The sequence below is a fragment of the Physeter macrocephalus genome, chromosome 11 (assembly GCF_002837175.3).
Source record: "Physeter macrocephalus isolate SW-GA chromosome 11, ASM283717v5, whole genome shotgun sequence".
Taxonomy (NCBI): Eukaryota; Metazoa; Chordata; class Mammalia; order Artiodactyla; family Physeteridae; genus Physeter; species Physeter macrocephalus.
In genome coordinates this window covers 84,543,017-84,559,868 of record NC_041224.1, presented here as the reverse complement: position 1 = coordinate 84,559,868, position 16,852 = coordinate 84,543,017, and the positions used below count along the sequence as shown (strand labels likewise).

The 16,852-nt window shown below is 40.0% G+C and overlaps 1 protein-coding gene across 4 annotated transcripts in view; it reads right to left on the bottom strand.

Moving 5' to 3' along the window:
* Nucleotides 1-16,852, bottom strand: part of AKAP13 (A-kinase anchoring protein 13) — a 166,994-nt gene that overhangs the window by 42,040 nt on the left and 108,102 nt on the right. For all 4 annotated transcript variants that reach the window (XM_028495273.2, XM_028495274.2, XM_028495275.2 and 1 more), the window contains 2 exons: nucleotides 15,538-15,670; nucleotides 8,577-8,751 (listed from right to left, as the gene is read on the bottom strand). In XM_028495273.2, the coding sequence (XP_028351074.1) occupies nucleotides 8,577-8,751; nucleotides 15,538-15,670 (308 nt within the window). The remainder of the gene's footprint in view (nucleotides 1-8,576; nucleotides 8,752-15,537; nucleotides 15,671-16,852) is intronic.

The following is a 16,852-nucleotide window of genomic DNA, read 5'->3' as shown; positions in this document are numbered from 1 at the left end:
CATGGCTCACGGGCCCAACCGCTCCGCGGCATGTGGGATCTTCCCGGACCAGGGCACGAACCCGCGTCCCCTGCATCGGCAGGCGGATTCTCAACCACTGTGCCACCAGGGAAGCCCCTCTAAACTCTTATGTTTCCTACTTAGATTGCAGCTGGTCTACTTATTTTTTTAATCAAGAGAACCAACCTACCACAAAAGTACTCAGAAGCTGCTAACACAACAGAAAATAAATCCACAATAATCTCAGTATCATTTTACATCTGTTTAAAGCAAACAAAACAGAACCACTGGCAAGATCCAAAAAACCCCGAACAGAACGGATTCCATACTCTGAAAGACTCCACACCAAGCATTCCAAGGACCAAATTATTTGTGGCAGCTGGAAAGAACAGCTGATTGTTCAAGGGAAGCTTTACATAACTACAAGAAATAAGAACTGGAAAGACGCTCTTCTCCTTTCTCCATTAAAGTCACTGAAATCCTAAAATAAGAGTAGAGTTTTGGCTGAGTTTAAAAAAAACAAACAACACACACAACCCTGTCAAGTTTCTCGTAAATTAAATTACTTTGAAGTAGTACCGACAAGGGGCTTCAGTCCCTGCTCTCACCATTTGTTTGTTTTCCAGGAGCAGACTGCAGAGGAACGAACTACAGGGAGGCTTCGCTCCTGCTCCTTGCTATTTCTAGCATCTGTGATCTTGACCATTTCCATCTAAGGGACTCAGCTTTCACCACGACTATGACTTCAGACTGGTCCAGGTGTGTTCTACTGGGGTCAAGAGATGCTGATTTGTTTTAAAAATTCTATCCTGCTGAATCTCTTAATATGTGCATGCAAAGATATATTAAAGTGAATAAAGACATTTGAAGGACAGGCGAAGATCAACATCAGCCATCGTCACACATAACCATGACGAACCATGCGGCTAATCTCTCTAAACCACGAGTCAAAACTGACTGAGCAGCCACTTGGGGTCTGAGGCTCCAGGATCAGCAAACAGGGTTAATGTTAAACCAAAAAAGGGAAGCTAAGAGCACAAGGGTTTCCTGGGAGTTAAATGAACTGGAGGGATGCTATGTTTCCTGAGACCCCTGGGAAGATCCTGGACATGAGAGGGGATGGAGGGAGTGGGGAAAAGAGATTCTGAGTCCCCAAATTACTCATATTTTCCACTTCCTGCCGAGGTTACAGATGGTGCTTCACACACACAAACATGCACTGCAGGCACTGTTCTTCAGGAAGCTGGAGAGAACCAGCCCATTACTTTTGTTCCTTTGGGAAGATGACTACATGTTGTTCCTTTGCTTTCAAGCCTTGATTTTTTTCCCTCTTTTTTAAGTGGCAGGCAGCACCCTGTCAACAAACAGACCTTAATGCCACCACTAAATGTCGAGCTTATTTCAACATTACCTCTGGAGCGGACTGCAAAGGCATAGTTGAGATAGGTAGCCCCTAAGACTCTGAGGTGGGGTGGCATTTAAACTAAAAATGTATTTTTGCACCTTAGGTGCATAGTAGGGTAATAATCAGGCCCTATCAAACAATTCCTTTTTGCCATCTGATTCTTTCAGTTTATTTTAAATTTTATTAAAAAAAATTTTTTTGGCCACACCACACGGCCTGTGGGATCTTAGTTCCCCAACCAGGGATTGAACTCACGTCCCCTGCACTGGAAGCACAGAGTCTTAACCACTGGACCTCCAGGGAAGTCCCTTGATTCTTTCAGTTTAAACTGAAAAACATTAACTTTTCTTCCTTGTTTTGCTAAGCTGGTAGAACTAAGATAATTTGTGACATTTTCAGTTTGATCAAGTGATTTCCATAAATCAAAGAACCGCTGGCAGAGGACATGATGACTATACTTCCTCCCCCAGACTGATTCTCTAACAGAAAAGACTCTTGTGATGACACACTGGACTCCATGAAATAATCTGCTTCCAAAAGAAATAGACACCTGAGGTGACTTAACATTAAAAATTACAAATTAAACCAAAAAACCCCCATCCTACTTATTATAAACACTGTTAGCATAAAACTAGTAGTCGACCTATTTTACTGATTTTCTACTTTTAAAAAGTCTTAAATAAAATATTGTTATATTGTGTGCTATCAAATATGTAAAATATTTAGTATAGATATTTGAACTATAATTTTAACATTTACTTTTGAAGTCAATAAAAGAGAAAATGAAGTTGTTTTGATGGATCCAAAAATGAGAAATCAGGTGCATATTATACTTGGAATTCACATAACTACCTCAGCATCTAATTTATGTCTGTATTTAGTTTTGCATACATAACATAGAGAATATCTTCATTTTCATAGATAAGCTGGTACAAATATTAGCAGTTAAAAAAAAAATGGCTTGCTTTGCAATTATATTACGTTCTTCAATTAATTCGAGATGGAAGGAAAAATCCAAACAAGTAGGTAGACTGACAGCTAAAGTTAATATGCTGATGTTAAAATTTGGTTACACTTTGGAGCATGTATATTTTTAAGTGGGTTTTAAATTAGTTTAAATCCAAAAATCTGGAACTTCCAAAACACCAGTTCCACAAAAAACATTCTGAAAACCACTGTCCTATCTACCAAACTATTTAATTACTACACAGATGGGTGGCTGAGAAGTTTCGTCTGCAAGTCTCAAACCTCTTTTTAAAAAAAATTTATTCATTTTATTTTTTGCTGCGTTGGATCTTCGTTGCTGCGTGCGGGCTCTTCTCTAGTTGCGGCGAGCAGGGGCTGCTCTTCGTTGCGGTGTGCGGGCTTCTCATTGTGGTGCCTTCTCTTGTTGCGGAGCACGGGGCTCTAGGCGCGCGGGCTCAGCAGTTGTGGCGCACGGGCTTAGTTGCTCCGTGGCATGTGGACCACGGCTTGAACCCGTGTCCCCTGCATTGGCAGGCGGATTCTTAACCACTGCGCCGCCAGGGAAGCCCTCAAACCTCTTAAGTCTGTTTTTTCCTCACCAGTACCAGACCCCACACAAGTTGATTCTCCATGGGTTGCTCTGGTATCCTTGGGCCATAGAAGTTTCCAAAAGGTACCCCAGGTGTCCTCTCCAGGGGGAGTTCTGCCACAAGCTATACTGACAGCATAAAGCAGTTCCACAGTCGGAGGTGCCCTAGCTGTAATTTCATCATGAAGTGAGTCCAATAAAAGAGAATTTCTATTTATGTCTCACAGGAAAAGGTATGAAAAAAACAAAACTGGGTTGAGGATGCCTGGTTAAAAGAGGTGTGTTCTCCTACATCATAGTGGGCATTTTTGCTACCTGACAAATCAATCATATGTCAGTTGCAGGTTCAGTAGTCACTGTAGTCTAACACAGACTAACGATACAGTCAAGGAGAGTATAATTCAACTCTTTAAACCTGGAAATAATGTATACTCAAAAATCAATGAAAATGATAAGATGTTTCATACACTGACATACATTAGACTTTTTCCAGCCTGCATTTAAATTGAAAAGTTACCTGGAGCTAGTCATGGAAAGAGTCATCCACTCACTATAACCACAAACCTATGGTCCTCTATAGCACAAAGAAAAGGATTCTTTGGGTCCTCAAACAAGATTTTCTCTCTCTTTTGTCCCTAAACCTTCTGATAATATTTCACTTCACAACTCAGAACCGAGAGTTGGTGGAATCAACGATACTGCTTCTTATTCATGCTGGTGCTATACACAGCAACTCTCCGTAGGTCTTCTGTCAGGCTGACTGCTTTCCAGAGATCATTTTGCTCTTTGTCATTAAGTTCTTCATTCAACATCAACATATTTTGCTCTTTCATCAGAGACCAGCTGACAACCAGAAAAACCTTTGAAACTACCAGTGATCTGATGTTTACATTTTTTTTTTTTACTCAGAGAAACAATATTTAAGTACAGTCTTAAAAAATTCAAACAAAAGTATAAAATAAAAACTTAGTCCCCTTCAATCTCTCCTCTCCTAACCTCTTTTTCAAATTGTTAACAGTTTGGTGTATATCCTTTTAGATATTCTTATACATCTATGTAAACAATTCCTGTTTACTTATCTGCTTTCTATAAATTGGGATCATACATACAGTTCTATTTATTGCCTCTCAAGTTATCAAAATGTCTTGGAAATCTGTCTGTACCTGCAGAGCTATCCCAGTGGCTGGCAAACCGTGGCCTGGGGGTCCAAGTCAGCCCACATCTGTTTTGTAAATACAGACTTATTGGAACACAGTCGCATTCACATTTATGTCTTGTCTATGGCTGCTTTTGTGCTGCAAGAGCTGGGTAGGGTAGTCACCACAGACACCTAATAGTCTGCAGAGCCTAATGTACTTACTATCAGTTCCTTCACAGAAAAAGCTTGCCGACCTTTGATCTATTCTATTTTTACTATTGGCCTAACATTCCACCTGATGAATATATTATATTTTACTGTTGGATATTTAGTTCCTTTAAAATTTTCCACAATATGAAAAATGCTGCAATGAGTAAGTACCAAGGATTATACCTTGAGAACTCTTCTTTCTTTCTTTAATTTATTTATTTTTTGGCTGCGCTGGGTCTTTGCTGCGTGTGGGCTTTCTCTAGTTGCGGGGCACGGGCTACTCTTCATTGTGGTGCGTGGGCTTCTCACTGCGGTGGCTTCTCTTGTTGCAGAGCATGGGCCCTAGGCGCGCGGGCTTCAGTAGTTGTTGCTCACGGGCTCTAGAGCACAGGCTCAGTAGTTGTGGTGCACGGGCTCAGTTGCTCTGCGGTATGTGGGATCTTCCGGACCAGGGCTTGAACCCGTGTCCCCTGCATTGGCAGGCAGATTCTTAACCACTGCACCACCAGGGAAGTCTCAAGAACTCTTTTTATAAGCCACTGTGTAATAAGCAACTTGAGAAAGGTGCCTCTAATTATATATTCCAACCACTAAGAAGAAGGGATCATCATGTGATGTGATAGAGGTGCTAAATATGACTACAATGGCAATCAGATTACAAGATATAAATGCATCAAATTAATGCTTTGCATTCTTTAAGTTTACACAATGTTACATGTCAAATATATTCAGTTTTAAGAAAAAGAGTTAAGAGAAAGGTGCCTGGCACATTCGGCTGCTCAATGAATATTTGTTGATGAACTGCTTTTGCATGAACCACAGTGCCTTGCAGAGTTTAGGCAACTGATCTTTGCTGAATAACTTAAGAAACTCAAATGCATACTTACTGGTAGTTAAATGTAAAAAAAATAAATCCAGTCTGAAGTCATCAAGATCTCCTAGAATGTTCGCCCAGCTCTCCCCCTACTGAAGCAGAGGACAGAGTGGAAGCCATTTTCTCTTTTATATATATAATAAATATAAATCAGAACAATCCACTGAGGACACAGAACACTGAAGTATGTGAAAATCTCCATGAAGATTCTTCAAGAACTACTTTCATTCTTGAAGTTTTATTCAGTTATTTTTCAAACCTACCCCTTGGTTGTGTAGTACTCTGAGCAGTAGAGAGCATCCCCCTCAACTGGGGACAGGATATGTGGTCTCAGGGCACATAGTGGGAGCTGGAACTGAGACCCCTAAATAAAGCCAACAGCTCTAAACTAAAGACTAACAGCCATGCTGAAGGGCCTGGAAAAAGTCCACCTCTCGGGGTCCTGCCCTCCCCAGGACCCTGAGTGAGAATTCATTCTGTATCACATATGAATCCAGGGTCCAAATTTACACCATCCATATCTCCTGGAACCCTGAGTTAAGAAATCTTCTCTAGAGGTTTAATGGAATCCCAATCTAGGAATGATGAAGCCCTGAGGGATCCAGCTGAAACAAACGCAGAACTGCTGCATCACAGGGTCACTGTGACAAAATAGGTAATCTAGAGGTTCCCACGGGAGGGAAAAATGTCTTATAAACTTACGAAAAAAAAAATACCCAGATACCACGTAAGGAAGCAAACTGCTATGAAGAAGCATTAGCCAATGCACAGGCAAGAGAAGATGCTGAGAGTTATTAAAAGTCCCTAATGGAAAGAAAAGAATCTATACTGCTCGGGGATTTTCTTTTCTGCATGCTCAGTTATGCATTCGTTTTCTAAAAAATATATTTTATTGAAAATACATATTTAAAAATTACGTTTTATAGCAGAAAGCAGGTGTTCAGTCTGCTGTACTGATGAAGTTCCTTGAATATTAATTTTATGCTGCCAGTCAAGAAATATGATCTTTCGCTATTCTTCTCTGAGACCAGTACTCCCAAAATGGAGATCAGGCACTTTGCAGGAGGGATGCACAAAATGATTCTTCAAAATAGAGGAGGAAATTTTTACAGCTCTCACTTATATTGACTTAAAAGAGAAATGGAGTTAATATATAGACTGATAAATGGGTGGCTCACTCAGCCTTAATGTTAGGCGGCTTCCTGTTATTTTTGATCCTAGAGAATTCTGGAAGGAAGAAGAGGCCCTCGGAAGGTAGGTGAGGGATGTGTAACAGTGGCACCCTTCCTCGTTTGTTTACTTTCAGCATCTTGTGATGAATGGAAATTTACAGGTGCTCAATAAAGTAAACTTATAAATTATATTTAGTTTCAACTAAAATAAAATGAAAAAGAGACAACTTCCTGCAAAGAAACTGCATCTAGGACAATATTAAGAAGACTAATAACTAACCAGCAAACAAGAAAATGACAAACCTGACTTCTCATTCCTAGAATGAGCTCCTTGTAATTATAGTATAGGATATGTATGTAATTTTTTACACACACACTCCACACACACACATACCCTGTGTGAGTAGACTAATATGTTTTAATGATAGATAAACATACTAAAAAGTGCTTGGTGACTACTGCCCTAGACAACAAAGTTATTCTAGTATTGAGAAGCTGTCTGTGTCCAGTGGCTAAGAAACTAAACTGGTGACTGGTGCCCTAAGAATGAGTCCTATTAGAACCTGGGCTCCAGAATAACATGCTGGGGGGATATTGAACAGTGACAGTCTCGAGGTCACATAAAATGTATTACTATGCTGGAGCCGTTATCATCGTCCCGGTAAGTCACACATGAAGGAGGACATAAATGTGTGTGATATGTGCACACTAGGATGAAAAAAGAGATGAGAGCTCCCCCGAAGTTTTCTTTAAAAAAAAAAAAAAAAAAAAAAGAACAGTAAAACAAATATGGCTGTAGACAATATTGGGGTATTTTATATATTATATATAATATATATATTTTATATATATATATCCATAAGAGGCATTTTACAAGCACGTGAGTGTTAATGCCAGTCATTTAAAAAGTCACAACAGCTGCAGCGTGGATAAGATAGGCTGTGTGCCAGCTGTCACTCCACTCTTTCTCTAAATATCAAGGAAGCAAGTGAGTGGAAATTATTATTGCAGTAACTTTGACTCTGCTCAAATAAAGCTTGAAAAAGTTCAAATTTCAGTAAGTTAACTATTTTTAGTAACAGATCCCTTGGGATACTTCACATAAGTGACTGAAATCAAGACAATGTCATGACATCATGGTCTGAGAAGTGCTTCTTGGAGTCTGAGTTAGTCACTATTTGGTCTGAATTGGTTACAGGTATGACAAGATCCGAATCACCTCAGCCTCTGGAAGAGTGGACCTTCACACTGGCCACTTCTGACCACAAGCAGCCTCCTTGATTTTCCTTGGTGTGCACTATGAATATTATTACTTTCTATCTGTGTGCAACCACAAAATTTTGAGATGTAGTGCCTCAGAGCAAGGATCTGCAAATTAACAGCCTGTGGGCCAAATCTGGCCTGTAACCTATTTTTGTACAGCCCGTGAACTACAAAGGGTTTTTACACTTTTAAATGGTTGAAAAAACAGAAAACATTAATATTCCATGACACATGAAAATTACATGAAATTCAAATTTCACTGCCCATAAATGAAGTTTTACTGGAACACAGCCATACTCATTGGTTTATGTATTATCTATGGCTGCTTTTGCACTACAGCAGCAGAGTTCAGTAGTGTGGCAGAGACTGTATTGCCCATGAAGTCTAAGAAGTCTGCTATCTGCTCCTAGACAGAAAAAGTTAGCCATCTTCTGTCTCAGAGCATATTGTCAAAACCAGGAACCACGTTCAGTTAACAGACTTGGCTTTAAGGTGGTAGTAAGCAGGTCAGCAGGAGGTCAATACGGAACGTCTCTGCACGCGAAGGTACTCTCCCTCTCCCTTGGCAGTTTCCATGACTTGACGCTGGTCAATGGCTGAAGCATATACCAAAGTACTAGAGTAAAAAACGAACATATATAACCTGACAAGGGACTGCTGGGTAGCTTGAGGGTTTGAGGTTATGAGACTGTTTTCATGCTGACATGGACTTCTGGAATAAGGTAGCGGCTTAGGGACAACAGGACAGAATATTTAAAATTGGGCTGTCTGAAAAAATTATAGGCTGTATGTTATATATCTAGAATTAATTTCTTCAATGCTATTTAAAGAAAGATAGAAAAAGGGCTACTTTTCCACATAAACGAGGAACAGATTAGGGCTGGGAAGGACAGGAAACTAGAAATGAGTTTTTCTGAGCTAAGAGCGTTCCATCACACAGGAAGAAGCACGTCTCTTACTTGCACAAGTATAGGCGTCTTTGTTGGTGAAAGGCTTCGTGCACTGGCTACAGCTGATGGGACCCACAATAGGGATGGAACTGAAAGTGTGCCCGTTCAGAGTCTTCTTGTCCTTCTCCTTCTCTTTGGAATCTTTCTCCTTCTCCTTAATCTTATCTTTCTCCTTTTCCTTTTCCTGCCAAAGAAAACAATCGACAGTTAACTGAAGGCCTTCAGTTAACACTAGAAGGCCTTCCCTTCTGGAAGGGTACCCAGCTGGCATGTGGTCAACAGTGGCTGGTGAATGTTTTCGATGAAAATTCGGAACACTGTCCTGGACAAAATTTTTTTTTATTAAGCTGTGGGCATTTGAGCTACGTTAGAAAAACCTTAAGAGGACTGGGAAGGCTAAACAGTTCTGTCAGTGGCTTATTCACTGGTTATTTATGCCAACAGACACATTCATTGCCCAATGACCAGCACCAGAGAGAAAGAGGCTTCTGGTGCTGGAGGAGGAGGAGTCTGCAGTGGCCGTGAATCCTCCTCAGTGAGCCACAGCTCGGCCCACAGGTGAAGCCAGCAATGAGTTCAGGGCCAGCTGCAGGCAGGAAGCAGAAGAAAGGATGGTGACAGTTCTGGGACCAGCCTGAGGGAGAGGAAAGATGATTGGGCAGCATCAAAAATGACTCGAGGGTCCCCTCTGACTGCCTCCCAGCCATCACATATCCCCACGTGAGGGCACGTCTCTGATGTTTCCTCCCTTACTCTAGCCAGAAATATTAACTATCCCCCCACATATACATTTTCTGTTCTTACTAATTAGAATTTCAAGGTTCATAGATATTAACTTTGGCCCAATTTTCAAATTGGGGGAGGAGGGATTTAAACCCTAAAAATTTAAAGAAATACTGATGAGTGCTAGATCCTTAATATACTACCCAAAGTAGCCAGGGACATTTCAGGTACACACTACTGTCAGGAGACAAGGGCTGTGGGGTCTAACTATATGCTCTCCACAAGAGGTCCTTCACAAACATGGCTAGGCACACGCTTGGCTGGTTAACCAATACCAAATGAATAATTCTCTTTCAAACTAACTGGACCATGAACTACAATTCACAGAGGTAGGTAGAATGCATTTAATAGTTGTCATCACCACTAGCCTTGGGGTACCCATTTTTCCAGGGCATACAATACTACTCTTGTAATCTAAAAAAATTCCTGGAAAATAGGTACCCCAAAGTCAGTGATCCTGACAACTACCAAATGCCTTACATTTTGAATCAATGCCTTCTACATACATTATTTCATCTGATTCAATAATTCTGAGGTGAGTAGGGTGGGCATTATGCTTCCCATGTTCTAACTGAAAAGAGCAAGATAATAAATAGCAGCTAAAAGTTTGAACAGTTACTGTGTGCCAAGCACTGTAGTATACAATTGACATGAATTTTCTCATACATTGGGTACAACCCAATGAACTAAGTACCAGCTATGATCTCCATTTCACATTTGAGGAGACTGAGGCTTAGAGATGTCTCATACTGGAGGCCACATACCAGTAACTGCCCAAGCTGGAATTAAGTTCCAGATCTGCCAACTCTAAAAGCTCAGCTCTCATTCACTACGCTCTACTGCCAAGGGCTGGAGAGGTCTGCTGACTCACAGAAGGTCACACAGCAAATGATCTGCAGTTAAAATCAGAACCCAGGTCTTCTGACTTCCTATTCAGAACCCATCTGCTATACTGAAATGGTGAATATTTGCTAAGTCTACGATTCATGTAAACTCCTTTGTTAACAGAATGAATATCATAAAACTCTAAGAGCCAAACTGCTACACTTTAGAACCATAAAAAATAATGGAGAGGAAGGGAGAAAAACAAACTACTTCACTTTACAAAACAGGAAACTGTTCTGAGTGAAAATTAGTAACTGCTAAAGTATGCAAAACTAATAAAAATTGAGTTTTTCTAATAATTTCTTTCTTTTAACTAAATTTTGCTAAAGGCTTCTTCATACGTAAAATGTTAAACTGAAAAGCACCTGATATTTTGCTCAAGAAAGCGAAAAAAAAGCATGCTGTAAGAGTTAAGAAAATCTTCTATGGGGACTTCCCTGGTGGAGCAGTGGTTAAGAATCCGCCTGCCAATGTAGAGGACATGGGTTCAAGCCCTGGTCCGGGAAGATCCCACATGCCACTGAGCAACAAAGCCCGTGCGCCACAACTACTGAGCCTGCGCTCTACAGCCCGTGAGCCACAACTACTGAGCCTGTGTGCCACAACTACTGAGCCCACGTGCCGCAACTACTGAAGCCCACGCACCTAGAGCCCGTGCTCCGCAAGAAGAGAAGCCACCACAATGAGAAGCCCGCACACCGCAATGAAGAGTAGTCCCTGTTCGCCGCAACTAGAGAAAGCCCGCGTGCAGCAACAAAAACCCAACGCAGCCAAAAAATAAATAAATAAATAAATTTAAAGAAGAAAAGACCTCATTTCTACCTTTAAAAAAAAAAAAGAAAAGAAAAAGAAAATCTTCTATGGCAACTCTCTCAAGCCTTGCAATGCTCTTCGAATCTGAATAGATAATAAATAATTTCCTCATCCTTTGCAACAATCCAAACTAGCTCCTCCAGGTATAAAAACAACACAAAACAATAAACTCCACTGTCTCTTTCTGTATTTATTAGGTTAGTGCTTTAAAGAAGTCAGGCGCTTACCTCCCCATGTTTTGGTCCTATGAATCTCACTGTTATAAGGGGTGCCTCATGAAACCGACCCCATTTTACCGACATGATTCGATCCCCATGCCAGGAAATGTGTTCTCACGGAAGGAGGGGCTCATGCCAGCGGGGCACAGCCCAGCAGCTTCGAGCTACCATCAGAGCAACCATTAGAGAAACGGTAAGAGGAAGCCACGGACCGGTTGAGAAAGGGAAGGAGGGAGGGCTGAGGCTGCTTGTTTCCTTAAGACAAGCTTAACTATTTGCATGCTGCCAGTACAGCCAACCACCCTAGTTACAAAGAACACAGGACATGAAAGAGAACAAATTCCCCCTAACACAGTGTGTGTGGACAGTACTTAAGTTGCAAGATGGGAACTCTGGCAAGATTGAGGCCGATTTTTTAACACTAGAAGTTAAGGAACACATCTATTTAATTAGATGTGCTCATTTTATAAAAAGCAATACATTTACGAAGAAAACTATTTTTTTAGTGAAGTCGTGCCTGTGGGTAAGGCGGTGATTGGTAGTTTTCTGAAGTTTGACTTTTCTTTGTTTAACACCTGCCAAAATGCTTTTTAAACCTGTGTGCTGGGGAAATAGAAACTAACAATATTTAAAGAGAAAACTGCAGGTAACAACTATATTAGGATACTATGAGGGAAAGTGATTTTTTCATTTTTCTAAACCTACCATTTGAGACAATTACAAAAAAAAAAAATCAGAGAACTTTCTGGAAAACTGTGAAGCATGCTGTGATTAAGCAACTGTCACACTGCAGGTCTTTAATCAAAGAAGGAACGAGAGAGATAATGATATTTAATGATGATTTAAGCCTTTGCAAACACAACTCTACCCTAGTCGGCACCTTTGAAAGGCGGAGGGGTTTAGTTCTTTTTTAGACACACCACAGGAACTGGGAGTTGAAGCTGAATGTCTTGTCACCAAGTCATGGAGTATATTAACAGCTGTGCAGGAGTCTGATCCTTACATCCGAACATGCCTGCTTCAAATCAGATTAAGAATTTGTCTCAAACATCCCTGTGTCCCTGTTGTTTGCAAAGAGGAAAGCTTAGAAAAAAGAAAATCAGTGTGACAGGATGGTTTAAAGAGGGTCACCCCAGTCCCTCTGTGAATGCGGACATTACGCATATTAGTGTTTAAATACTCTGCAGCAAGTAAACTTACTTAGCAGGAAACAGTACTACCTCTTAAAGATACTAAAAGACAAAAGCAGAAACTGCCAGTCTTCCTGTTATACTTCCTGTTTAGGTTCTCCCTCTTTCAAAAAAAAGATTCAAATATTTACCTTATAACTCATGCCAGTTAATGAGAATTCTTAAAAGGACATATAAAGGATGAGTACTCAATTTCCCCCAAATTTCTCATATACTGGTTACAGGTATGAGAATATATGTATAATATATATAGTGTATACTATGTTATACATAGTATATTATATATACTATAGAGTATAAAAAACCAGTGCTAACATTTATAGTAGCATCTTCAATTTTTTAAGCATTATGGAGAACTAACATTAATCAACGGCTAATGAAAAGAGTAGAGCTAGCAACATCACACCAAGAAATTATTCACTTATTTTTGTGCTATCCTTTAGAGAATAAAATACTTCTGAATGATAAAGCTCTCCTGTGGGTACAATGGCAAATAAAGACAAGGTATTTAATTTTAACATAAAATATATTAGTTCACCATTTCCCCTATTTCTTACTATCTTTTGGTATATTGACAAAAGCTGAGCTGTCCTATGGGGGGATAAAACAACCTTATTTAAAGTGAGCTAGTAACAATGATCAAAGGTGACTCTTAAGCTTCTTAATATATTTGGCTACTGGGGCACCTAAACCCCTGATAACGTGAAAAGGATTGCAATTCAGGGTTACAGATTTGTAACTTTTTGTGAATTTCCATCACTAGAGATAGCACAAGCCCCCAGAGATCAAACCTTGACGCCAAGACCCTGAAAGAGGAAGCAGCCTCACTACAAAAGAGTGCTGTCACTTTGACAAAGGAGAAGATGGGAGGTGACAGGTCAACTGATGCCGTCTTGCCACTGACGACAGGCTGCACTTGTACACAAACTGCCTTCTTTTCTCCTGCCCCTTCTCTTCATCCCCGTACTAGCAAACTCCAGTCCTTCGAGGTTATGAAAAAAGTTAAAGGAAAAAGATACTATGCAGTAACAGTTCACTTTTGTTGAAGAGTGAACATGAAATGAAGAGTTCTACTTGCTAGCAGTCAGATCACAAGATATGATCTAGTCTGTTACCTGAAGCATACTTCTCTGTGCTTCAGTCTGTAAGATAAAGAGGCTGGTGCGAGACTTTTTTAAAGGTCAAGTTCCAGATTCTAAATTCAGTCTTACATCTTACATCGTTTCATTCTTGTCTGTTTGTATTACCTTGTCAATGCGATCACTGGTGTATTCACTGCTCTGCCCTTAAGTCAGTGGTATTAGGGGGTGGATGGAAAGGGGGATCTCCACTTTATACTGGTCTTCCAATTAAACGTTTGTTTGAAGAAAAGATTCCACAATTTAAAAACAAGATAAAAAAACAACAGAAACATTTGAAATCATCCAAACAGATCATAAAAATTTTCAAGGTAAAGACTATGTGGCTTTGGTTCTTCTGGGTGCTTGTTAGTACCTAGCAGAATGATGATTACGGAAGCCACTCAATAATATTTGGCCAAATTATATTGAACTTTCAAGGAGATTTTCTTTTGTTGATGCCAACCAGTGTCCAAGCCGGCAGTGATAAGTAAGATAGATATGGCTCTATTTTAAGCCTTGCTGCCATAATGTAGAATAATGATAAGCATTCTGCCCTCTTTAACCTTAATTTTTTTGAATTATAAAACAAGGCTAAGCATGAAGTTAACGCTTAAATATGTGACTATTCTAGAAACGATTTGCTAGACTCTTTTTTTCCCTACAAAATTCTGAATTTATTATTCCAAGATTAAGTATCATTTCTACATTTTATACTATTTATTTGTAAAATAATAGTTCACGATTTGCTAGACTCTGCATCTTTTCCAGTTCGCCCATTTTCTGTCCATTATGCATTTGGGCAGGAGAAATGAAGAGAAAACACAATTCTGGTGGCAGGTTTTGTGGAAAAATTTATCTGAGTGATGACCAAATCTAGTATCTGCTAAAAGAAAGAGATCTTTTTTTTTTTTTTTTTTTTTGTGGTATGCGGGCCTCCCCCTGCTGCGGCCTCTCCCGTTGCGGAGCACAGGCTCCGGACGCGCAGGCCCAGCGGCCATGGCCCACGGGCCCAGCCGCTCCGCGGCATGCGGGATCCTCCCAGACGGGATCCTCTCAGACCGGGGCGCGAACCCGGTTCCCCTGCATCGGCAGGCGGACGCGCAACCACTGCGCCACCAGGGAAGCCCCAGAAAGAGATCTTATTTACAAAACTCAGTAAAGTACATTGGCTCTATTTCTACCAGCCCACTTACCTAAGGACCTAAGAAGCTTGTCTGCATTTGTGCTGGCGGCGGGGGTGTAGGTGGCATGGTGTGTGCACTTTTACAACGATACCCTCGCATCCAGTGCTTGTTTATTCCCATACTTCTAAGTACGTACGTACCTGTGTATATGTGTTTAATACACACACATATATAGTGATTCCTGTGCAAGAACTCCATAACTGATTTCCTTTTTTTTTTTTTTTTTTTTCTTCTTCTTACTTTGCTGGAGTTTGGGTGGGTGAATAGAGTGTAGGGGAGTGCGAGGCAGAAAGTTTTTCCCCACTAATTTGAAATGGAATCTTTTGGTTTAGCACCAGGAATTGGTATAAGAGAGTTAATGCCTTTTTTTCCCCTTTCTTTCTAAAAATACATGAAAAAAATATTAGAAGAGCAGTTATCTCTACGTGGGATTATTACAGGTAATTTTTATTTCCTTAGTTTTCCCAGATAAGGTACCTTACTCCTAGAAAAGGAAGATAATATCTACCATACACGGTTGTAGAAAGGACTAAATGAGATTCTATATGGAAAGTTCTTAGCCTATAGTAAAAACTCAATTGGTGGTATCACCTCTTATTGTTATTTTCCTTGCTGTTAGTCTTCTTCAAATATTAGGCTATTTGAGCCAGCATCTCTGAACTTATTTCCACCTGTCTCCATCATTTAATTAGTTTCCTGGTGTGTGCAGGTTGTGCCTGGAGCCTACTGAGGGCCTGCTGAGGCGATCACACAGAAGCGCCCACGAGAGTACTTACCCTGCTCTTCTTACTGCTGGACATTTTATTCCTGATGTAGCTGAACGTACGACTGACTTTTGTTCCACTCTTCCCTTCAAAATCTTTCTTGGAGGGGCTTTGTGGCAGGAAATTAAAGTTCTCTTCTGTTATACTAAATAGAAAAAAGAAGAGTTTTTAAAAAGATTACAGAAGTTGATTTTTAAAAATTACAGCGCTCTACATATAATTCTTTGTAACCATCGTTGTCATATATTATTTTAGCTACAAGTCACAGCCAACTTATATACTCACATGCAAATGGGAAAAGGAATAAGAGGTGGACAGAGGCTGCTGAATGGTTTTATGGAATAATATCTATCCGAGAACAGAGCACGCCAGAATGCCCATGTTCTAATGTCAAAGCTTGGCTAAGTTTTCTTATATCACTTATTAGTGTTTTACTAATGGGTTTTCATGATCTGATGGTAGAGTCTAAAGATCAATTATTCATTAATTATTTTATCTGAAATTTTTTAATCTAAGCACCCATTTATAAACTTCTTTGCATTAAATACGTGTTTGAAAAGAAACCCATATATGTGATGCAAACCAAGGAATTTTTATGACTGAATGGATATCCAAGTTCCCTAACAGCAGAGATCACACCTCTTTTTCAGTCCTCTGGCACACTGGACAATCAATACGTGAATTCAGCTATGCACAACTTTAGGCAGGCAAAACAGTAGGCAAAACTGACACCTAGTGTAGAAAGATCCATTCTAGGAGTTTCACAGAGATCCAGATGTACTGACCTACTTGTTTAGGACACCTGTATTCTAAGTTCATCCATGATGGGCATGTCTGGACCCTAGGAAATTCACAAAGGTTGATTTCCTCAAAGAATGCTGGGCCCTTGTACACATAATGATTTGTAAACATATACAATTATGTACAGTTGTATACATAATCTATTATATAGAAATCTATTCAAACTACTTTTCCTAGGTGTTCTTGAACAGTTATGTTAGAAGTTTTCCATAGAAAGTAGTGTTTGCCTCAACTGTGAGAGGGCAGACAGGCAGAACCACAAGGGTCCTATTCAGTAGCTAAAGTCTATTTATATATAAAATATTGTTTACAATATAAGTCAGTCTGTTACTAAGATAAAGGGGAAATAGTGTGAAAATCACCACTCTAGAAAGAACAAAGAATAGGTAAAATATGACAGAAGTGCAAAGAAGAGCACTCATATTGAGAGAGTTCTGGATCACTGAGTCACAACTGATGCCTTTGTGAAAAGGAAGGCAACTTAAAAAACACTGTGGGGTAACAGTCAGAACCCCATTTATGCTTA